Here is a 25,729-nt window from a genome sequence, read left to right as displayed (position 1 = left end):
AGAAGATGAGGCAGAAGAGACTCATCAATAAGACACGGTGGTGGACTCATCCAAGGTCAGATATGACAACAACTACTCTGCCAAATGACTCTGTTTAAATGTTTAAACCTTGTTCAAAGTTAGAAAAGTACATTTCTTAAAGTGCTTTTTCTAAAGTCCTCAGGACAAGCCAGAAGTACACTGCTACAACCACCACTGCAGCACTTGGCTTCAACATCTGCATCACTATCAGAACAGTCTTCCCCCATTCACCAAAAAAGCCTTTTTAAAAATGGTGTTAAAATTACCTCAGGAGACTCTCGTGTGGTGTTCTCATCCGGGTCTGAGATCTGTCTGCGTGTAATGAAAGCATGCTCCGAGTCCATATTATTGTTCTGTCTTCTTTGCGTCTCCTCATCACCATCCCTGTTTAACACACACACACACACACACACACACACACACACACACACACACACACACACACACACACACAATGAGTAATGCACCAACAAGGAAAGTGAACTCTGTTAGAAAGAGGGGAGCAGTCTTACTGGATCGTGGGTCGTTGCCACTGCGTGGTTCTGCTCTCGTGATTGACATAGAAGGTTCTTCCCAGGTTGTCCTGCCGCTCCTCCCAGCCAGGGGGCAGAGCAGGCAGCAGCTGGCTTTGTCTGGGACCTGACATGTCCTGTGCCTCCAGATACTCCCAACTAGGCTGCACAAGGAAAACAAATACTTTAAAGGGGTAGCACAAGCAATATGGAGACAACATCCTCAATGCCAGCTGCTAAACTGCACAAACCAAAGAAGCTACCAGAAGAAAATTCACTGGTTAGGATGAAGACTGAAGCTCCGAGTTGGCTTAAGGTTGAAGAAATCTGCATATTTTCTGTAAAGTGACGTTTGTCATCGACCTAACCATTGGTGACATTTAAATACGCCTGAAAAAATGCTTCTTTTAGTAGTTCTCTTAAGATTTATAATTTTAAAACATTATGAATTAAATCATGCACTTTGTAAGTTGAATAGAGATTTGTGGAGATACTGGATTGATTCAGTTCAATAAAAATAATTTTAAACAGCCTATACATATTGTACCCTTCCTTGCTATGCCAGTTCCCCTCTCGAATAACCCATATGTCAATTAAACATGTTGTTTTTACAAATTTGAACAAATTTTTAGGTTGCAAGTTATGTCAATTGTTTTTTATTTTTTTTAAATTCAGACTGATCTATTCTTGTTTTATTTTCAATGTTTCATTTTCATTTCATTCATTTGATTCATATTCAAGGTGGTAGGATTCACTTCTTCCTACTCCTTTTCAGGCATGAAGTACTTGTTATTTTCTGAATAAGTTTGTGGGTAGTCTTGTTTTGTTTTCTTACTTAAATGTCATTTTCAATCTTTATTTGTATTTTTTTAAACTTATTTTGATATGTTTGAATTCACATCAATGTCCAGTCACACAAATGTCTGTGTGAGGATACGTAATTATTTTGACTGCTGAAACTTATTTCATGGTGAAAAAAATGCATACGTAAAAGGCAATGATATCTGAGGTCACACTCAATTTGATTTTGGGTAAGAACCTGGTCATTTTTGGCTGGTAGAAAGTCGTATAAAGTAGGAGCTGATATCCATTAATTATTTTGCCTCCGAAAAGTTAATTGGAGGCTTCAGCTGATCTATTATGAATATCAGGTAGATAGAATAATCAGTAAACGCAAGACGATCTGTAATATTTTGGACGATCATGTGAGATATTTTTTTGCTGAACAAAGACTTGCCACACACACTTACATCCATGTCCTCAGTCTGCTCTGTTGTTTCCTCCTCTGAGCCTGAGTTTTTTGGCAGATATGTCATTTTGAGACGCAGGTGACCTTTGACTCTGGACTTGTGGCTGCGTGACAAACACATTTAATCATTTTTTTTAACACGGAAGAAAGAGAGAAATACCCTCAGGAGTGTTTCAGAATAAACTTTGAACTATGGACTTTAATTTCTCCTGCTAAGAACCACATGTTAATATGGAATTTAAAACGGGAAAGCCAAAAGATAAAAAAACATGAAATCATGCCAACCTTCGTGGGTGAAGCAGAAAATCCTTGAATGTGTATGGCCTTTCTGTTCTAGGATTTTCTGTCTGAGAAAAAAAATACAACAAAAAGGAAATCTTTAATACTCCAAACAATTTTACAGCCATGTTCAGAATGGTATGGTATCATAACACAGTATATGTACAGATAGTGATGATGGTGACAGTGAACCATGAGGGCTAATTTGTGGGTGTTGTATTTATAATGAAACAAAAGCAAGAACGTAACATAAACATAACGGACAGTGTTTCCAAAACTATAGACAACGATGTGGAACAGACACTAGAATAGGGGCGAGCGTGTTTATATTTACATGGTGACATGGGTGAGGCTGAGGTCAAGAGCTTGTGCAGCAAAGCCACAATTAAAAACAGAATAAATTCTGACTTACATGAACTTAAACAAGTCACAGATATTAATAAACAAAGAAGAAAGATTTCCTGCAACCGAGGACTCACCGGTATCTGATTTAAAGGGACGTCCACCTGTCCAAGAAAGTCATCACGCGTCTGACGGGGAGAGAGAGCGAGAGAGGGAGTTACACACACGTCAAGATCATGACAACACACACACACACACACACACACACGGACAGAGGATTGGCCGATTTCCTGTCACTCAGCTGTCACTGGAGTTATGGGAATCACTGTAATATCCCCATGAGATCATGCAGTGTGTCTGTCACTTACATTGATTATGCCACATCTATTTCCTCACAAGCCAGTTCCTCGAACAGACTATCTTTAAACAATAGATCAAACAGAGCACGGCGCTACTGAGAGTCATTTGACCTGATCTATTTCGTTATTATGTAGTCTAGACAGGAATGTGTTTATCGGCCCACAATGAATGGCCGCACTGTGTTATTGCTGGTAAGATTAGGACCAAACTAATGTAGCATTTGTCAGATAAACTTTTCCTTTGACACATTTATGCTTTACATCAGCCGTTACAGTCCTGAAGGCAGAGTGCTGAAGGCAAACACACAACACACTGAGGGAGTCAGCTTTGAGACCAAATTAACACCCGCTGTGGGTCAAACTGTCTGACAGCGGTATAGAGTGTTTACGTGAGCAAATATAGATGGAGGCCTCCTTCGTCCTGCCCTTGCACATCTAATGGTGCAACCCAGAAAAGCAGTTAAGTCCAGATTAAAAGATACCTGCTACATGCACACATGAACCTTAACATTTGTGTTAATATTTCCTCCATATATTTTTATTTTGACAAAGAGCTTTACTACAACTAGTTTGATGAGCGCAGTTGTCAATGGTGGTTTTGAATGATTTTTAATATTTTAACACATTCTTGGTTTCATGTGAACTTTAACCACATAATAAAAAAATAAAGGTGCTTATTGGATATTTCATTATAGATACACTATGCAGAATTTTATTCAAAAACAAAAAAAAACCAAACAAACAAAAAAAAAACTGTATAGACTCGTAAAGAATTAGTCCCTCTCAATCATTATTTATAACCCACTAGTATGGTCGTATATTTTTCTGCAGAACTCTGTCCTCCGCCTGTATTTTTCAATTTTTTCTTAATTTCTGTGCTCAGGACATTTATGGGCGTGTACCCCCACAGTGCTCAGGTTAGGTCATGGTTTATAAAAAGGTAGAGACTAGGTGCCAGACCGCAAGCAGCAGGGATCCAAGAGACACATCAATGAAAAAAAAAAAACACAAATATAGCGAGGCAAAAAGCCAAACAAGAGTAAATCTGAGGTTGGCTTTTACTTTCACTTTCATTGGCAAGCATGTTTACAAAGAGTATCCAGCAACCTGGTATAGTATATCTTTAAAAATGTCTAAAAAGTCAACAGTAAATACTCTGAACAGTTACAGTTACTGCCAACTAAATAGAAATTACAAAGCACAAAGCTGAGCTACAACTAACAATTGTATTCATTATTGAGATGAAAAAAGAAAAAAAATCCAGTTTATTACAAAGTCAGGCAGCAAATACTTTCAGCTGAGCAACTGGAAGAGTATTTGCTTGGGTAGGTCAAACACAGTTGTTACCACAGCTACTCTGCAAGCTGCTTTCAATTTCCAGAGAGCAAACTGCTTTTATGGTTGCAGTGCATTTAGAAAAAACACTTTGCACAATGTTTCCTTACAATAAAGTTTTCTAAAATACTGATGTTTAAGCAGGTCTCAGTACTCTGTGGCTCTAATGTTGGTTGTATTTATTTACACACCACAGTTAGAATTTATTTCTTTTGGTAGTGTTTAAGAACAGCCACAGTACTAGAGATGTAGTACAATAGTATGAGTGTATACAGGAAACACAGTTGTGTTGTTTATATAGAACCCGGTCATGCACTGATTTCCTCGCTCTTGTATTTATGTTTTCAAGATTCACATGAGTAGAAAGAAAAAAGTAAGGCTGCACATGGAAACAGCAAATAAAAAATATACTGAGATTATTTTGACAGCTATTTTGATTGCAATATGAATCACAATTTTAGTGTGAATGGTAATTTTTGCATTTAATTTTCAAATGGAAAAAAAAAACCCATGATGATGTGATTTTTGCTGGGATCTGTACCAAACAAGTGTGTTCCCTTAGGTCTGGAATATGATTTGATGAATGGCGGGCTGCGGCCTCTCTGTCGCACCACAATGCTTCATTCATAAGGGTATGCGCAGACCCATTTTGCTTTTATTAAAAACTTGGGATTTGGATATTGCACTTGGACATATTGCAATTTCCATAATACTTCGATTAATTGTGTAGCCCCAAAATGCAGAAATAAATGAAAAAGCCTCAGACTGACTGAGGCATTGTTAAACTTCAGTGTCCTATTCCGGATCTCATTTAGGTCAATATAACAAGTACAAATTCTAGAAGATCATCATTATTTCATCTAAACTCCACTTCCTTTTTTGGGGGGGGTAGGGTTATTATTTTTTGGCTTTTCATGCCTTTATTATAGTGCAGTCAGAGAGTCACAGGAACGGGGGAGAGAGACGGGGATGACACACAGCAAAGGGCTACAAGCCGGAAATGAACCCAGGCCACTGCTAAGGATTCAGCCTACATGGGCGCACGCTCTGCTCACTGAGCTAGAGGCCGCCCCTAAACTCCACTTTCTCTAAAACCACAGTATATTTTACACTTAACCCCAGCACCCATGTCACAGTTACCCACTTCTTCTGGAGCTCTTAACAACAATATTTATCAATACCTTGCCCTTCATAGCTTTTAACAGTCTGCCCAGATGATGAGAAGCTGAACTTCACACAGACTAATTGGACAACTGATCCCTCTGTTAGGCTAAAATGCAGTACTTCATAAACAGTAATGCATAAACAATTACAGGCTAATAGTGATGACTGTCCCCGCTGGTTTGAAAAGGCAAGTAGGTCACTGCTATATCAGTAACAAATTCAGTTTTCTATCAAGTGAAACTGTGTCTGTTCTTGGAAACGCTGTGGATGTCGGGTGAGGTGAGGCCAAGCTCAACAAAGAGGAAGTGTATGCTTTGGACACATGACAAGACTGCCTGAGATAAAAAAGATAGCTATAGAGAAATGTCTGTTCGGAGCATCCCTGAAGGTTCATGTGACACAAAATGCAACTCAGTTTAGCATGTGGCATTAAGCAGTGCCGAGCACGGACTGTAAGAGGCTGTGGCAAACAGCTATAGACACATGTTTGGGCGTCTGTGGAGCAAGCTCGGTGATATCCATCTCAGCTCTGCAACGACAAACTACTTTTAACAGGTGGACGGCAGCTTGTGAAACCTAAACTTCTAAAGCTATTGGAGCGTGCAAACAAAGTGTCTCATGATGGGCCATCCTGATGAGGAGCTGAAGTACACATTAGAAAATCAGTTCCATTTAATACACTGAAACAAGATTTTTTTTGGCAAATGCTAACTGGGAGCAAACAAAAGGCTGACTCATGAGACTGCCAGAGCTGCAGAGACTATGTTTGATTATCACGTCAAAGTTAAGTCAACTCTGTAAAATAAGGAAGCCCTTGTTCTTTGTACCTGAAAGCATTTGCTATCACAGCAAGAGGCAGTAATACCAAGTCTGAAGCCCTGCACTGTTCATTTGTCACGCTGATGAGGAAGAATAACCAAAACCGTTTTATTTTAACTCTTAAAAGGAAAAAAGAGTCACATTTTCCTGGTTGCTCAGATTTTTTAACAGTTGAAGCTTAAAAGTTGTTGCTGGGGTCTTTTTATACTAGTTTAGAGACTTCTCTAAACCAGGAAGGACTCTTAAAGCTTCATTTCAACCAGGAAATGCTACCCACCCCTACAACTACAAACACTGTGGCAGCTGCACAAAACTAGTTGAGGCTATAAAGTCTAGGCAGTGCAAAATGTAGGTAATGTTTATCTTGATACCCCAGAAAATTATAGTTGAATTTAGGCATTTATAACACGTCTTGGGTTTGAGGGTTGCTCAAAATACAGCAGAGAGATTCTGTGTTCATGTTTTTCACCTTTCTCGTGTAATGTGGTCAGCGCTGGTTGTTCATTAACTCTTGAGATGAGGAATTACAAGGTTATGAGGGCAATGCAGATAAGAACAGCAGAACTGAAATTTAATTAAAAAATTCCATTGCAGATTTCTTCTTCTTTCAATGCCCCACCAAGCTGCATCACAGCGGACACATTCAGCTATATAGTTTATCAGCTTTATCTTTGTTTTTCTGGCAGTATTGTGCTTCAAACAACAGGCACTGCCTAGATATGTCACATTTAGCCTATCTAGGTCTACGGATTGGTGACTTCAATTTTGTAACATTCTGAATTTGGAAATTTGCTAAATCATTACATTGCAAAAAAAAAATATAGCTGTTTTTTTTAAATTTTGCAGTAGACAAATAGAACATTGTAGTTGGACTGTTATTAGGCAAGAGGTGATCCTTTAGTGCTGCGGTAAAAGGAGATCAATGTGAGTACAAAGCTCATTTAACCATACTGAGTCAAGAAAATCACTACCCACAAATACTTACATTTCTGAGGTGAGAGGAAATCTTAAAGGGAACACTTTACCCCATTTGTTAATCAATTGGTCATGAATTACCTAGTTACCTTGAATTTGTGAAGAAATGTTTATTTTTCTCACATGCCTGCATGGAAAACATTGAACAAATGGATTAATTGGTGGATTGGGGACCATGCTTAATGAAAGCAAATCTATATCAGAACACCAGTTTACAAACCGTCATACAACTGGTGCAGTAATATCCAAGTCTCATTCAGTACTTCCCAAACAAATGCTTTTTCACTGAGACATTACTTTACAAAACCAAACTAAAAGTGAAACTTATCTATGCTATCTTCAAAGCCAAAATACGACTTGATAAATAAGACTTGTATTATTCTACACGGGTTGTGCGAGAGTTTGTCAACAGATGTTTAAATAAAGTTTTGCTGTTATTAAACATGATCCCCTATTAATCAATAAATCAGTGTTTGTCGCTTTCTGTGGAGGAATGCACAAAAAAGTTTTTTTCATGAATTCAAGGTTACATGCCATGACTTAGATTTAGAAATTTGTGGGTTTCATCTTTTTGTGGGTGAAGTTTTCCTTTAATCATTGTTGTTGGACTGTGTGAAGGCAAGAGATGATTCTTTTTATTGCTGTGGTAAACGGAGGTCATTGTAAGTGCAAAGCTCATTTAGCCTTATTGAGTCAGGAAAATCACTGCACACTTAAAAAAAACCCTTATCTTTCAAAGAAGGAAGTCTTTAGACCATTACGTACATGTCTTCGTGTTTTTTGCACGTGCTTGATAGTTATTTTAAGTATGATAGACTTATGTAGTATAAATGATGTTGCCACATGAGGGCAGACATGCTCAGAATGTAAACAAAAGGTGTGTCGTATATGATGCAGACGTTTAAAAGCGAGACATGTGATGTGACACTTGACGAACATTAAAAGCTGAAGTGAAATTAATACACTTGATGCTGGTATTTCACAGGTATTTTAAAGTGAGAAGATAAAATCTAAATTTACTAAAGCAAATTTAGATCTTTTAAAGTAAATGCACTGGTTAATTAGGTAAAGAGGAGACCTTCTTACTTGACAACCTGCTAAATGCAGGGGGGGTGAGGGGGTCTGACACTTGATACTTCACAAACACTGCCTGGCAGGGGGACCCACAGGGAAGGGAACGCACCATCCTTTTACTGGGAAAGGCTCACGCTCCCATCCTGCCTACATTACATTACCCCCACCACACACACACACACACACACACCATGTCCACAGATGGCTGGCATGACTGTGCGCTGCTCTAGTATCATGCTGTTAAATTTGAATCCACGGGACTGGGCAGTGCTACAGACCACCAGACTATCTGGAGTCAGGGGGAATATTTCAGAGGCACTTTATTTATATCAGCAAGGGGCACTGCTTTTCCCACCACTAAAATTAGCTCGGGTAAATACTTAAGTCGATTACTCATAGCGCTAACAGAATAGTAAAAACGTAGAACTATTCCAAAATGTCTTCACACATACACACACACACACACACACACACCAACAAACTCACAAGAAGACAGATGGGCAACTTTTTTTCTTCTTTCACATTTTTCTTAGAAACCAAAATGCGAATGGATTTACTGTAATGTAACCGAATACCTCTGAATGTTTGTCCACATTGGGCTTGTTAATTGCGTGACTTAGCTGTAGCGATCTCCTCAGTTACTGAATGTCGCTCTAGCTTGTGGGGAACCTAATGGCTGACCCTGAGTAAACAGAGTTTTAAGGATTTGTATGGCCACAGCAGTTAAGGGGAGCACCATTATCACAGTATATATATTGAAAAATATCTAGTGTCAGAAAAATAATCTCCTGAACTTTAAACTTTCCATAGGCAATTATGCGCCGAGGATATAGCATAAAGCCAACACACTAATGAGTAACACACTAATGAGTTTGTTATTTGCAGTATTCAGGACAGTCCAACTTGAATTTTACTCTGTACATGAGAGCTTAAGTAAAAGTGCCATCACCTGAGCAGTCAAGCCAAAGCAGTGTGGAATCTACTTGAACCAGTTAAACAACATTATAGGTGACTCCGCAGTGTTCCTCCAGAGGGCATTTATGTAACATGTACAAGCTAATTTGATTTGTTGTCAAGTTTCAGGCACTTCAGCTCCTTCCTGTTGGTCAGGGAGCAGCGGCTAGATCCAATGAAACAACTTCACACTCACCTTGGTGTTTAGAACTGGGCTCTTTGGTGTATTATTCCCTTTGTGGCTTGTGTTTACATCAGAGCTAGGCAACTTAGCTGGGCAGAAAGGAGACAGATGAATGTGCACATGTGGAGAGTGAGGGCTACTGAGTTTTGGATTTGAAACGTGACATGAAATCCCAGTGTTAGCGTAGGGCACCTCCAGGGAAAAGCTCCTTTGTATGGCTCGATGACAGTGTTTTTCCTCAGGCCTTTCCTGCCCTTTTCCTGATGGTTTAGTTGAGGAGAACAAACAAGCAGAAGTACTGCGATACAGTTTTTTGCGAGGGTCGTGCTCACCCTCAGGCTGTGTGGCTGGGTCAGGAGCGTCAGGATATTCCACGTTGACAGTAGCCGTGGTTGTGGCTCCCTTCCCAAACATTATTGGTCTCTGGTGGGCAAAGTGCAGCAAAACTCTGCTAGAGTGACGATTTGATCTGTCTAAAGTTGACGACAGTTCCCTTATTTTATTCCTGTCCTCCATTTTGCCATTTGGTTCATCCTGTAAAGGAATATTAAATTGCACCATGTGTTTGGTGTCCCTCAACTCGGCAAAACAGCCTCCTTTTGGGAGACGATGTCCGCTTACTGCCGTGGTGGTGGACCCTTTGCAAGTCACTTCCTCATCATCTTGTGAAAGTTCATTGGAAGATGTTTGAAGCGATGACTGATGAGACCCTCTTGCTGGTGGGAGCGCAGGTAGAGCCACTGGACTCACTGGGGACGCAGGCGGGGTGCTGCAGGGGCTCTTTGGAAATATCACCAACGAGGAGCACCGTCTCAGCGGGACCTTGGACTTGCAGCAGGGTTGACTCCTCTCCTGGGTGGTCCTGTGCTTTTCCGAACCCTCTGGCTCAAAGATGCTGTTGCTGCTACAGTACCCGGCATCGCTGGCCATGCTGCTGCTGCACGAGCCTCCGTCAGAACCACTGCCCGCTCCTCCCTCACCGGCACCCGGGTCTCCATCCTCTAAACTGCCATCCAGCTCTCCACTGAGCTTCCCACACGGTTGCAGCGAGATCTGCACAATGCTCTTCTTATTTAATCCTCCACTGTTAACCCTGGGTATGAATACTGAAGAGTAGCGCTGTAAATTAGCATAGTCTGGTGACAGAGGAGTCACCTTCAAGTGGACAGAACTGTGCGCCAGACTCTCTGCGGGGCTACGAGCTGACACACTGACTGCGCTCTCCTCACCATGGCTGCTGAGGCTTTCTGACAGAGGGTCCGTGTTGCTTCTCCTTGACGCGAAATGCAAGCGCAGCCGACGTGCCATTCGTTTAACTCTCTAATCCCTGCTGCGTCTGTGAGAGCTACATGATCAAACTTGCTGAGAGGAAAAAAGGAAAGCAGGCAACTGCTCCGAGCTCTGCTCTGTGATCACAATCATTAGCGGCTGTACATTGCCAAAATAGCTCTGGTGACAACCTACATTCCTGTCCAGGCTGATCTCAGCTTTTAGTCAGAGGAGGTCAGTGGTTCTGTTTGGAGACATGACCCAAACACACGACCTTTGAAACAAGAGTAATCCCAGAGCCGCTTTGGGAAGCTTAAACTCTATCAGAAAAAGAAAATTACACTAAAACTTAGAGCTTCCCCTACTGACCTGCTTTATAACCTTAGCTTAGCTTAGCTGCTAGTTAAATGCACCTCCCGAGTTCCTGCCAGATTAATATCTAACACCTCGTGTCTGCTCCGGCCGCCTCACTCCTGTTCCCCCCTTTGGAGAAAACAACAACATGGTAGCCCTCTACTTTGCATCTTACACTGAAGCGCTGGTAAACTGCGCTACATTTGCCTCAGGCCACTCACTCAAGACTCCACTTCCTGCTGCAGCTATGCTTCTAATGTTTCTGCTGCTCTGTGCCCCAACAAATATTTTTACCCACTGCTATTGAATTACAGGAAATCAAAAGGGGATGACTTTCAGCATAATTCTGTACCAAACGCAGGACTGGGTTGCAAAATCACATAGCACACAATAAGCCCACCACAGCCTGTGGAAATATGTATTGATTGTAAACTGCAAAATTCATCAAAATTATTTCATAGAAAGGAAGAGCTTAAGGAAATAGATATTTCAGAGTTTTCTGCTCCCAAAGTAACAGAAAATGTGGTAAACAAAGATGCAGTGATAAAGTAAGCTGTGACATATTATCTGCCTGCCTACAGAAAACACAAGAAGATGAGGACGAGCTTTGCTAGCGACGTGACACCTGTTATATGACACCTCATGTAACAGTCAGTGCTGCTCTGATTTCCTCTCCGAGGCTGTTGACAGTCCCATTTATTAATGGCAGCCTATTGTGAGCCAGGCTGGCCTATTTCAGAGCATTACCCTGCACCCAAGTCAGTTTCAGTAGAAGGTGTAATAGTAAGAGACACAGCCAGGATAAACGCATGATTCATCAGAGGACACTTCACTGCTGCAGCTGCCTGTCTTTTTAAACCGATGTGACCAGGAAACCTCGTGATCGACTATCAATCACTCATCCAGCCAAAAACAGATTTAATTGATGGTGGCGTGTAGGTGTCGTGGAAAAATTTTCCACATCAGTAGCCCATAAGATAAGATTGCTGACGCACACTGCCCTATTTCTGCCAAGTTATACAGTATGGTGTAATAGACCAATAATAAAGTAAAGCTGTAATACACACACTGAATGTGGCGCCAAAAAGACTTTGAGCCTCAAGAAACCCTGAAAGACAGGCTAAATTTAATAAACGTTTGTGTTTGCATGTCATTACACGCTGTGTCAGTGGGGTGTGGTTAGAGTAGTGGCTGACATGAGAGGGGAAGGCTCTGTCAATCAGCAGGTGCAGCTGTAATGAGTTGGTCTAAAGAGTTGCTAAACTGCATGTGCTACCATCAGCTCCACACCACCACTGAGTGACAGGACAAATCTGCTCTGTCTGCTGTGAGCGGAGCAGATATATGGAGGAAAACAAAACACCGCTTTGAAAAAGGAAATGGCCATGTGAATATTTTTACTTTCCCTCTTGTTGAATCTTTGTGTTTGGTTACTAGATTATTTATGTGTTGCACTTTCTATGAGGACTTGAAGGTATTCTTTTGCTGGTTATACATAATTTCCTCCTGGCATGAAACACAATAAGTGCACTGACATGGATCCTAATATTCCACTAACATTTAGAATAATAGCCCGATCAGAAAAAAAATGCCTCATGTAACCGACTGAATCGGAAGAGACAGACCTGATCGGAAGGAATTTTCAATCAGGTTGAGAGGGGTGGTGTTAACCCTTGAAAATCCATTTAATAATTAAACATTAGCTACTAATAACCATGTGAACACTTAATCTGATTGTTTCTGTCAGGTTGGAATAAATATATTCTCCCTGCTCATGTTTGCCTCCCTCTGCTGATTTTGACAGAGTTGTTTTTAAATTTAAAAAATATTTAGCAAGTCTATATGTGAGATCTCTGATTAATTAATATAGCTATTCATTGATTTTATACAGTAGCCTTGCAAAATTTTGTTGCTCAATAGTGGAGTCACTGGACATAAGAATCATCTGTCACTACGAGAAGCAGTATCCTGTATATGAGATGTTTAGGGAACATCTCTAAATTGCAGCGTCTGCCAATAATCTGCATGTGAGGTGTTTAGGGGATGTCTGAGATTTGAAGCTACAAAAGTTAACCTTGGTTACACCATTTACTTACTGCGAAATTGTACTAACAGGCAGAGCCACTTCTTCTGCTTCTACCCTTAATATATTGAATGAATTAAATTTTTAAAATAAAGTTGGATAAAACTTTATTCTGCAATATTTCCAGCAAATTACACTTCACAGCAGACTAAACTACTATGTGCAAGTCAAAGAAGCCACATTGTAATTAAATGCTTCAGGGTATTCAAACACACGTTCCTTCTGATTACTTTATTCGGTGCCCATGTAAACAATTAAGCTTGAATCTCTGATGAAAGTGTTTCAGTCAGATTGATGAAATATTGTTGATGTAACAGCAGCTAATGTAATTATGCTTTTGTGAATCCACTTCTTTCAAACTCTTTCGATACCTTAATTGTAACTTTTGTGTGGAAGGTCATAATTTTCTGATTTGTATTCACTATCATTGAATTTGTCCAGGTACTGTTTTCTTGCAGTAAAAAAACTTCAAATGCTTACTCAACTTTTATTGGAACTGTTATAGCTATATATAGCCATAGTGAGGGCAGAAGAATGCATCATTAAACTGAACAAAGCCTGCAGGCATGTAGATGCCTTAAAGCAGGACCTGTCAGTCTTATCACAATCACCTGGACTTCAGAGGATACTTTGTCAGTGGACAGATCTCACCTCCAGGACAGGTCTGGACCAGTTTTTTTTCCTTCAGAGAACTGTGTGTTTAAAAAGTATGGTGGCATCTCTTCTCTTTAGCCTTCAGCAGTCTCTAAAAACTTCTTCCTGAATCTGTTTGAGGAGTCGAGTGGTCATTCATTCACAGGAGAGTAACCATGGCAACTCCTGCATATAGTAATGTTATGTGCGTACCCTCTATTCATGTTGCCTCTGGAAGTGAGACAAGGCCTGCTGCACAGACATCTTCAACCTTATAAAGTATCTTACTTAGATTTGTATGTATCTGATTCTAAGTATGTCTTCTAGTGGTGTCTGTGAGTTTCTGAGTGTCTCCAGGAATCACAACACTGTTAGATGAAGGAGTCTGAAGTACTCCTTTACTCCCCTCCTTCAGTAAATTGCTTAACCTGCTCAGCAAGCCACAGAAAAGCTGAACTCAGCATGAATGAAATGTACAAACTTCCCCTGTAGCATTTACAAAATGACTGATCCAAAGCTGCAATATTCATCTCAATCCAAAATACCAGTGTATTATTGTGTTATTTGAGCCTTTTCTGGCGCCAACATCTGTGTTTGTCCTCCCTATAAGGCCATATAAGTAGCAGCTTTTTTTGACAAAATAATAGTCGTTTACAGCATAAAGTGATGTAGAAATTGCACAAATAATACATTGAAACCAGAATGCAGGAAAATAGGTGTTTCATGCTAAAAGAAAACTGACAATGAACCCCCAGTAATGGCACTAGGTGAAGGTTCAAACTGTGGATTACGACAAAATGAAGATCTCTCATTAGGGACTACACATGAACAACAAATTTCATATCTTGCAAGGGACAGACCAGCAGACCCAGTTTCATTCTCAAATCTGCTGCTAGCAAGACAACAATGACCACGTTTGCAACATTTTCTGTCTCTATGTGTCAGAGCAGCAGTGACACACATGCACACAGAAACACGTTCAAATCCCGGACACACCCTCCAAATTTGTTCTAAATCTACCTGCAGCATGACAAGGCAGCCTTGAAACAGTCACGCCCAGGTTTGTTTAACAGAACGACACGTTCCAGAAACATTCAACCAAACTACACATAAGATAAACATGTAAAGAAGGGGTTCACACGGACAATATGCGCATATGTGTTGCATATGTGTGGACTGTATGTTGGTATTTTACTGTCAATCTAATGTGTTGCTTCTTCTTATATTCACTCAGCAGTCTCTACCAGTTTGGGCAGGTTCATGAAGCTGTTGGCAGGTCAAGATATGTCCAAACTCTGTAGAACTGCAACTAAGTAAGAAAACTGCAAGATACATTTTAATCACTACTACCGTCAATTTTCACGAAGTGAAAAGGGGAATTAAAGCAGGGGGGAAAACGCATGTTAACTAATCTTTAGAATCCTGAAAAAAAACTTCACATAACAAATCAATCAACAAAAACTATACAAAGTGTGAAGATAGGCTACAGATTGAATTTCAATGTTTTGTACTTTTCCAAACTCAAGTTTCTAGACTTTTCAGTAAATTTTTGAACATTTTTGAAATCTGAGCACAAATATATATGAGTTGTAAAAAGTTAAATAACTTTATCACCACATCATCTGTGCAGCCTTGTCCATTCACTGTGTCTACTGAAACAAGAGGAACGAAGCCATAAAGGTTTCTACACAGAAAAAGCAGTAGGTTAACTTTTCTGATAACTGCATCACTGCATAACTTCCATAAATGTTTGAAGAAACTTAATATTTGGTTACTTGTGATCCTATGTATATATACAATTTAAAGATATTTAATTTTCTTGCACTCTTATTTGCTTGTCAATGTCGGGCTTTGGTTCAGTTATAAGGTACTGGCCAGAGCTGTTTTGCAGGCTGTGACATACGGGCGAACGGCAGCTCTGCGTTAATGTTTGCATTCAGTCACACGCCATATACTTGTAGCCTTGCTTTTGATGACATCAAGCCCGCACTGGCCCGCATTTTCTCACACAGTGGTAAACATTTTGGCTGAACTGGCTGCTATCTTCAAATGCCATGAAAAGCACCATGTTTGTATGATCAATTTATAATTGGAAAATTTGTTTTTGTATTTTTTAGAAAACAGATAAGAGAAAAAAAATAGCCTGGGAACACATTTTTCATAATCTCTTTTCTTTTCCCATAATTATACAGACCTGGAAATTAATTTATATGATTCTGTGTAGGAACCCTTTACACCAACTACAGAATATATTATTATATATACTTTGCTGTGTACAAACAGTGTTAATTGGAGAACACTGTGATCTATATTCCCTGCAGTATTTTATCTCAAAATTCACAAAACAACCCCAAACCTCAGTTCTTACGAAGCTGCAGCTACACACTAGAGCCCTACACATTTATGTCATAACTACACATCTATTATATTTAGCTACATATCAGTACATACAATACCTCCATCATCTATTTGATATTCAGCACTCAACCTGATATATGACTCCTTCAATCTCCATCCACACTTTGTGAACAACAGCCTTTTAGGATGCCCTTAAGGCAGCCAGATTTACCTGTATTTATAGCTCTGAATAATAAGGGATCCCAGTTTTCTGACAATATCTCAGGTGTCATGGCAAAATAAGGGCAGCAGTATCTGACAGACAAACCACAGTTAACCTTGCACTGACTGGGGGATACCCTTATCCACAGAAATATGACACATTGTCTGACATTCACTGAGCTTTACAGTATACACATTAGGTTACGGGAAATAATTGTTTACAGCTGTAATTATTTCAAAGCTGTTCTGCAAATCTGTCACGTTTAAAGTTTTCTGGTTGGAACATATTGGGGTTGTGTCCAATATGCAGCAGTTTCTGCTCATAATAAGATATTTTTAGACCAGTCTGCAGAGCTAGCAGCCCTGTTGATGGAGGGCCAGGCTTTTAGGCTCAATGTAGTAAACAAAACACCCCATCCTAAACTGACAGGTGTCATGTACAGCAGGTTGGACAGCATGGCTGTATTTCTGTGTATTTTGTGCTAAAGGTATAGAAGTGATGACCACTATAAATGAGCCAAGGTGGAAGGTTATAATGTATATTTTTTACTTCACATCAGGAAACAGCCCTAAACACTGTTTGTAGGTGAACTAGAGCTGCAACAATTACACGATACATAAAAATATTCCCTTGTTCTTTCCTCTCAATTGTGAGGAGTTGCAGGTTTTGTTGTTGCATGTGAACATAAATCTGAATATATTTGAGTTTTGTGCTGTTGGCCAGATAAAGCTAACAAATTAAAAACATCTTCTTGGGCATACAGGCACTGACATTTATATATAAGTCCATATCTATGTACACAAACCAAACAATTAAACAAGAAAAAAATGGCATATTGATTGCTGTGGAAAATTGAATAATTTCAGTAAAGTTGCAGTCCTTAAGTGAACCAAGCTTCTTTCTTTCCGGTAATATCAAGATGCGCTTAAATAGACTTCATGGAGAAAAAAAACCCAGTTGCCATTGAAAAGAAAGATTTGTCCAACACAACAAGCTAAGATCAAAACCTTAGCATAATTCAGCATAATTCAGCATAATCAAAATTAAACAAAGAAAGGGTGAACACATTAAATGACTTACCAGACGGTTCTCATCAAACACCTCTAAGAGCAGACGATGCTTTGTGGGATCAACCTGAAACATAACGTGGATTGTAAAGTCAAAGTGCTGAAGTACTGGGTTCAACTAGCAGCCAGGTTTAGCAAAGCCAACAACGTGATTTTAACTTTTTTATGGTTTAACATGATTAAATATACAGTAACTTTATCAAGTTTCCTGTCATGAAAAGCAGCATTTTATCTTCTGTCGCATGCAAGAGTAAATATTCACACGTTAAATCGTCAGATTTTAAAATTGTTAAAATATTGTGCGTTTCACTTACTTTGAAAAAAAATTCTTCGTTCCATTTTGGGTCCAGAGTCTTCGTGTAACATGAGATAGGAAGCAAATATAAAATCACAATTAATCAGAATCCACAAAAAAACCTGCAATAGTGAACATCTCACTTACTCACCTTCTTTAGTGTTTTAGTCTGAAGACTTGTGATCTCTCCATTGACCGGGTCATAGAGGGACAGTCTTGTATATGGATCGCTGCAAAGACAAATTTGAAAGGTTATGATCTACTTTCTACTCTTTTGCTATAAATGCTTTGTGTGGTTGATTAGTCTAAACTTTATTTCCAAGGCAAGCTTATCACTTTGCCTCACTGTCAGTTTTAATCTTAGAAAACATTAACATATTGGCTCCAGTTCCTTGAAGCACAACAGCTTGAGGCAAATGTGATGCGCATTTAGATCACATCCATCAATCACATCACATTATCCATTACTAAATCTTTATGCCACTTCAGGCCTGCAGCAATGTTGTGTTATTAGTTATATATTAAGTGACTGGTGTTACATTAGAGTGATGCTAATACTGCAATTTAGGTTATGACATGCACAATTAAACATACAGTGAGCATGAGGGCATACAATCCATATTTCATAAACTCTTGCTTAGATGTCATTTTCAGATTTTTATTTTATAGATGTTATGGAGGAGTAAATGCTGATGAATCAAGGATTTTAAAGAAATCTAAAAAAAAAAAGTGTGAAAAGGCCATAAACAGGGCTTTGGAGAATTACATATCAAAATTTGGAGAGCAGTTCATGGCTTATTTTTAGAGTAAAAATTTCCAGCATGACAATAAGCTGTAGACTAACCTAATCACCACTCATCATTACTGATCAATACTCTTGGAGGAGGTGCCAACATTTCATAGGTCAGGGAAATACCATAGAAAAGATTTCATATGAATTCTTAAAACTCTGTTTTAAAGAATTAACATTTTCTCCTCTTTTTATAGCTGCAACAAAAAAACTCTCAGCCTTTCCCCTTCTGCTCCTTCCAAAATACTATAACGAGAATAAATAAAAACATAACGAAAGTAAACTATCATAACCTGGAGTTTAATTTAATGTTTCTTTCCAAAAATACAGAATCCATTACTTTGGGTCTTAATAGGATTTTGGAAAAAAAGGCAGATTCAATCATAATAATGAAACACAAGACGATTAACTAACAGATGGTTCTGACGTACAGTTTGTTCATGGAAAAGATACTGTCATCAACTTCCTGTCACTCCACACAATAGTTTAGAGGATGCAATCTCAGCAAGCTTTTCTGACGGTCCGGCTTTACTAAAGAAATCTAAGATAACTGACGGGAAATGGTTACTACACATGCACAAGAAGATGATGACTTTGAATTCACAGAACATGAAAAAACCCAGCTCACATGTGCTACCAAATTTCCCTAAAATTGAAAGGAAATGAATCATCAGAAATTTTGAATTTGTTAAGAAAATCACAAGAAAAAGATCTGGTTTAAGCGTCTCAAACGTGAGAATTTGTTGCTTTAATGTTGTAACTTAAATAGACTTGGGCTTTGGGCTGCTGGTCGAACTCAACATGGTATTCTAAGACGTTATCTTGGGGTCTGTGAAATTGTGACAGATATTTTTCACTATTCTCGGACATATTTTAGAGCAAACCATTAATTCCTTAATTAAAAATTGATCAATTTACCATTTATGTATGCCTAAGGTCAGTAGCCATTTAGTAATACAGTTGATGATTCTAGCCTCTAAATTGTAAGGGTTTGCTGCTTTTCATGTCTTTCGTGATATTCAACAGACTGCACTTTGGTTTTAGAACTGCTGTTATCATTAATAACCAACAGGAAGTTCAAACTCTACTCTAAGTTACACAACAGAAGAAAGTTTTAACCATCTACAGCTTACCTGGCTCCCAGTATATCTTTTTTGGCCAGCCCAATTCCAGCAATGACTTTCACTTTTAGGACTCTGGATCCATCCTAAAATGAAAAAATATAAAAAAACTAATGAGTTCATGAATATGATAATAACATAAAGAGAGAGAAGGAGGCTGAGTACTAACATTGCAAATAAATCACTTGAGTATTACCTTTTGTTGGTATAGCAAGGTGTATATACACACAAGTATATACAGGTATGTTATATACATATAGGTATACTATAGAAATCAATAGCAATGTAATGAACCACAAAAAGGGACTGTTCTTCATTTACGAGGGGGGAGAAAGTGGTGCAAAAAGGGTGATGATGCCTGGGAAGGTCTTGCGTTTTTTATTTGGGCTTAGGGAAGGGGCATACAACTTTAAATGGCTGTATTTTGTATATATTTTACTGCTGATTTCTTTAAAATCGCCAAAATTACACATCTAGCAGAACCTGAATCTGTAACAGAAGTTATCATTGGATAAACAAATTACGCTTCAGTCAGAAAAAAATATACCACATTTCAGCTTAAAATGGTGATACTTCATCACAATCTCTTCATTCTACATTTCATTTAGCATTTTGACAAATATGAGCCATACAAGAGTGAAAAACCAAGGCTTTTTCAACTCCAGGCTTTCATCTTCAACTTCTCAGTTTCAAACATCAAAGTAGACGCTTTTATAATCCAATAACTAATTTATGGTGGTGGTAGGGTCATGGATTTTCAAGCAACTCCGGTTGGCTTAAGGAAAAATACTGGAAGCTTCAGGAAAGGTAAAACAAAACAACAAAAAAACATTAAAAAAGAAACCCAAATTCATACCACAGCCACTCCCCTCCTCTCAAAAATACAGAAAAGTCCCTAAACTGAACGAAAACTAAAAACGACAACAATAGTGTCTGTTAATAATTTGTACATACATAATTGTCTTGTGCTGGTATAGCAGGGTGTACATACACGCACGTTTTTACAGGTATGTTAGGTAAGTATAGTATAGAAATCAATAGCAATGCACTGGACCATGAGAAGTAGGCAAAACTCATTTTAACATGAATCCCTATCCCATGCATGCAGTTAACACCCCCCAGTATAATCAGGATGATGTAACATCCTGACAATACTTGGCACAGCTGCACATTTCCCATCATAACCCACAGCCTCATAATACTTTTACTGTCAAGTAAGAGAGTCATCATGGGATTTCGCAATCAGTCACACTGCCTCAGCATTAAGGATCAAACGACAGGGCCCTTCTGTGGTTAGCAGGAGTTGAAGCTCTGACAACTTGATTTTTAAGCGAGATAAGTCAGAGTTTGGTCGATGTTTGGTATGTGCGTGCGTGTGTGTGTGTGTGTGTGTGTGTGTTGAAGACGGGAAACAGCCGTCGGCGGTCAGAGAGGCGTTACCAGCCCAGGAGCCCGCTGTGTTTCCTGGCTGAAAAAAGTGATCAGCTAGGGATCCAATATGGATAGCATTGACTAAGAAGTAAAGCTGAACAAGTAAATCGAAATATTTATGGAAAACACACACAGAGTTGACACATTTTTGTTCACATAAAACTCCTCATATCGGAAGTTAACACGCTCGTGAGTTAGTTAGCTCGCTAATTGATCCCAAGTGTTAGCGTTAACCAACTAGTTAGCACGTTGGCTAACGACGTGATCACATGGACAGCCGCGTTAAACGCGGGGTGAATGTTAAAGGAGAGATAGTTTACCTCATCTGTCTGAAGTCCTCGGAGCTGTGGAGAAAGTGCAGCCATAATATCCTCGCCCTTTTCCCCCCGGAGAGCGACAACAAGCAGCAGAAGAAAAAGGAGAAGACGACAGTGGTCCGCTCAACAGTAGACTCCGGCGGTGTTTGGTTTCTACTCTACGCCTCTATTATGCCCTCTGTGTGTTTACGATACCGTGAACCTGACCTAGTGGCGAGTGCTGACACCGTCGTCACTCACTGTATCCATCCTCATCCTCCTTTTCCTCCTCCTCCTCCTCTTCTTCCTCCTCCTCCTCCTCCTCCTCTTGTTTCCTTCTTCCTGTCACTGACACAGCCTGAGAAAAGCCAGAGCGAAACAAATGAGAGGGCAAGTCATCAATCTTTAACTGAATAGTATTCAGCTACGTTAATGAAGTTAAAGTACCATAATGTAAAAAGCAAACTCAATTAGAGACTGGGGGAAATGCCTGACCCTTCCTCCACCATTTTTCACCTCCTCCTCCTCACCTGGTTAAAGACTTCCCTCTTTTATCGTTTAAAAAGTATCCTACTACAACAGTAGCCCAACACCATGTGTGTTATTCCATGTTTACCTTTTTCTCTCTTCCTCTTTTTCTTTACATAATTATGTCTGTCCTCAGCTGCCTTATTTATATTTTTATTATAGCATATATATATAAAGTTTTGAATGTTTTCTTCAAAGATCAGGAGTGAAATACAAAATACAGCCATTTAAAGTTGTGTGGCCCTCCTCTAAGCCTAAACATACAATATAAGTCCTTTCCCAGTGCCTAAATGGTTTGACATGCTTCCCTCTTTTTTTTCCACCCCTCCCCCTCTCATAAATAACAAGCAGTCCCTTACAAGTAAGGGCTGTGCATTTAAAAAGTCCCAGAAGCAAAGGCACTGGTGAAGAGTAACTAAGTACATTTACTCAAGTATTGTACTGAAGTATATTTTTGAGGTTTATGTACTTGTATTTCCATTTTTTGCTACATTTTTCTTCAACTCCTTTAGGGACAAATTTTGTACTTTTTACTCCATTATTATTTGACAGCTTTAGGAACTAGTTACTTTATGGATTTATGTTGTCAATGCAAAATATAAATCACATAATAAATTATGATATATTATTATAGATTCTAGATTAAGATACCCAGCAGTGAACTGGGCAATAAAGCATAAAAAGATGCAAAGCAGCAGAATGAATGTTGTGCTATATGAGCTTTATAGTCAAAACAATATATTTGGATGTAGCTCCTGTGTAATCACCATCTTTTTTAAAAGTCATTTTAATTTAATTAATGTTTTTTCTCAATTAGTGTAACTGACTCAATGACATTTATTGTGTGATTTCATTACAAGTAACTAGTCATTCCCCAGCACGGCTTATACTAATGCTCCGCCTGAAAGTTAGGAAATCTCAGAATAAAAATGAGCTGATGGTCCCACCATGTCTGGCACGCTGCAACTGTAACTAATCGTGTGCAGGCGTACTCTTGGCTCCAACACAGGAGGTCTGGAGATGCATAAACAGTGGATGGTTAGAGAGGGGCAGAGTCGCTTTGGGCTGTCATCAGTCAAACACTCAGGCTTGCTCAGGAGGAGCACAGCCCTGCTGTTTTACGCTGGTGCACGAACAACAAGAGAAATTGACGTAGTGTAATTGTCATGCAGTTAGAAAGCTGGGGCTGGTTTGCAGAACAGGTTGGAACAAGAATAGATACTTCTGTAAAGACTCTGCACAACCACACAGGTGTTTTCAATTATTCTGGCTAATTAAACTCCTGCACAGGCTGCAGTTGAGTGGAGCAATACTGGGAATAGGCATTTTTTTCAACAATACAACATTTTGTCATGACTTAACAGGAAAATCACATGCGTGACTATAACTAATAGCTCTGTTATGTTTTGGTATTCCAGTTAGACACATGTGACAATGAACCAGCATGTAGAATACAAGGACTTCGGGCCTGTAACACACTAAGTGTAACGTTATTTATTTCTCATTGCCAAACTTCCTAAACTAATAAGAGTGATTAAGGTTGTCCAGTTACAACAAAAATGACAGCAAAGTCAGGAAATGACAGTCAAGCATGGTCTATAAAAACACCTGTGTGGGCAGTTTTATATGTTTAAATGTGTATAATTGGGGGGTGGGGGCAGTTTCAAGGATTCACGATTCCTGAACCAGATGTGGCAAACAAAGATGTGAGGTAACATTGCTCCCATGGAAACGTGGCTCTGAGTTAGTCCGAGGGCAGGGTGGCTAACTTTTTAAGTCTTTATTTATTTCAGACCAAATTAGCCCATGAATAGACAGGAGGACACTAAAGCCATGTCAAAATTAGTCTCTGCTTGCTGCCTGATGCATTATGTTTATTTAATGTAATATAACTGGAAAGCTTAGACTCTCCATTGGAATTATACACAACATTATGCCATAAAAAAATCCTACAATTGAACAAGAAATGCAGCCTCCATAGTGTATAATATATAATGTATAGCATGCCTCTTTCAGCTAAAATACCAGAGCTGTGTAAACTCTGAGTTTGTTTTGTAGGGAATAATGAATGACTGAACAGGGGGGAGGTTTTGAATGCAGCACAACCATTCTCAGAAATATCAGTGCATACAAAAGTTATTGCGTTTTTCCTCCTTTCTGTTCTAACAAAAGACGTTTCCCTCATTAAATGTTTACTACAGGTCTTTCTCACTGCAGACATTTTGACTTGTCATAGTAGGAAAAGCACAGGTGTCAATAATAACACTAACGATGGCTCTGCTCCAATAAAGGTGAGAGTGACAGTGAGCCAGCATACCTAATACCAGGAGCCTGAATCAAAGCAGCTAAATGTAATCCCGTCATCGTTTTCATTATTTACACATGTGCTTGTCTACTGTGACATATCTTCTCTGGAAAATGCCCATTGCCAACAAATGACTTCTACTTTCGAAAGTTGCATTTTGGGTGACATTTCAAATGTTCAGGAGCGTGTGTTTCCTGTGCAGACTCTCTCAGACTCTTAAAGAAAAACTAACTCCAGGATACTGAGGTACTTAAAAATGTTTATTAGATTGAAAAAGTCTTTAAAAACCAGTATCAACAAGCACTTCCTCTTATAAAAGCACTTGCTAAAATGCACAAAAAAAAAGAAAATTGCCAGTACACTGACCACAGCAACGAAACAGTAGATGGCAGTTCTACAGCTCTGAACCACTTTCAACAAGAGGAAGGGTAACGTCTTATTTTAACACAAACATCAGCGCTAACCAAATAAATGCTTTGTTTGTTTTAACAGTCACAGAAAAGAGAAACTAAAACATAAATAAGGAAAGCTTGTCTTAATTGCCCGTTATTGAATTATACTTGAAATTAGATTATATATTACAGTGATATAATCTTTTACAGAAATGAAACATTTTCTAAAATGTATAAAACAACTTGTCACACACTGAAAGAGATTCAATGTACTCCATGACATTAATATTTTACCATATACGTATTAATGGATGGTCTTATTTCCATATTTTAAATGTGTGCAAACATCCTCGGGGATAATTTTCTGCCAAAATCCAGTTCTTTTGAATCTGGAGAATTTTGTTAAATTTTCTCATTATTCACAAAATTGGACAAATCATCTGTTGAAAAAAAAAAAAGTATATGATACCTGGTGGTAATATGCTATGATGCTTAAAAACGTATGCTACAAAACATGATGACAGTGCAAGTCAGATTATTGTGAATTCACAAGATTATATGGTTTGCAAGGTTCTGTACAAACAACACACTCTAAATTAATAATTAAATTAATAAAAACAAAAATACACAGAACAACAGGCACACCTTCAATCTGTACAACAAATCAAGTCAGTGTGACCAACAGTACAAACACGCTCACTGATCTAATGCTAACACAGAGAAACACAATAAATTAGAGTTTTTTTTGTTGTTTTTTTCCTCGCTAAAAATATTATATACCTGTTGGGTTTACAAAAGCATAAACAACAGTAAACAAAGAAAACATTGTCCTGATGTATTGATTTTGTTGTTTTCCAGTGCTGCAAATGTTTCACTTGTTTTACATTTTATCCCTCTCATTACAGAATTTGTATTTGTTATGGCTGTTGTCAAACATGACTAACTATGTCAGCCAAGATCTTAGTGCATGTTATTGTACGTTATATTCAAAAGTTAGTCTTTGGTTTGGACATAAGGCTCAGAAACCAAAACCCTCAGGGAGTCTCATCTCATCTGTGGTTGCATGACATCTTTACACACACTTCCTTATTGTTTTAAAACAGAGACTGTCACATTTTGATCAGTGTTTTTTTTGATTAAAAATGCTCAGACCATACAGAAAAACATGTTCCTCCATCACCAAAACCAAACACAATGCATTTCTGTAAAGAAACAAAAGTAGTACAGATTGTCAGTGCAGTATGACGAGTGCTACATTAGGCACAAAACTTGTTCAAGTTCTTCAGAAATAAAATTCTGCTTAATTTTATCTGTTGGGCTCATTTTATCGTTTTCAGA

General features: G+C 38.8%; 1 protein-coding gene across 2 annotated transcripts in view; it reads right to left on the bottom strand.

Moving 5' to 3' along the window:
* nedd4a (NEDD4 E3 ubiquitin protein ligase a) overlaps positions 1–21,453 on the bottom strand; it is a 32,413-nt gene extending 10,960 nt beyond the window's left edge. Inside the window, exons 1-10 of one of the 2 annotated variants that reach the window (XM_042494747.1) lie at positions 21,191–21,453; positions 19,452–19,525; positions 17,680–17,758; positions 17,548–17,586; positions 17,247–17,300; positions 2,541–2,591; positions 2,068–2,129; positions 1,784–1,886; positions 534–697; positions 288–405 (exon numbers count right to left, since the gene is read on the bottom strand). In XM_042494747.1, the coding sequence (XP_042350681.1) occupies positions 288–405; positions 534–697; positions 1,784–1,886; positions 2,068–2,129; positions 2,541–2,591; positions 17,247–17,300; positions 17,548–17,586; positions 17,680–17,758; positions 19,452–19,525; positions 21,191–21,235 (789 nt within the window). In that variant the 5' untranslated portion in view covers positions 21,236–21,453. Of the gene's footprint in view, positions 1–287; positions 406–533; positions 698–1,783; positions 1,887–2,067; positions 2,130–2,540; positions 2,592–9,279; positions 10,714–17,246; positions 17,301–17,547; positions 17,587–17,679; positions 17,759–19,451; positions 19,526–21,190 lie in introns of those variants that run through there. The other variant, XM_042494673.1, reaches the window with a different exon arrangement.
* Positions 21,454–25,729: the final 4,276 nt, after the last annotated feature.

Source organism: Plectropomus leopardus, chromosome 1, assembly GCF_008729295.1.
Source record: "Plectropomus leopardus isolate mb chromosome 1, YSFRI_Pleo_2.0, whole genome shotgun sequence".
Classification (NCBI taxonomy): domain Eukaryota; kingdom Metazoa; phylum Chordata; class Actinopteri; order Perciformes; family Serranidae; genus Plectropomus; species Plectropomus leopardus.
This window is presented reverse-complemented; position numbering and strand designations above follow the sequence as displayed.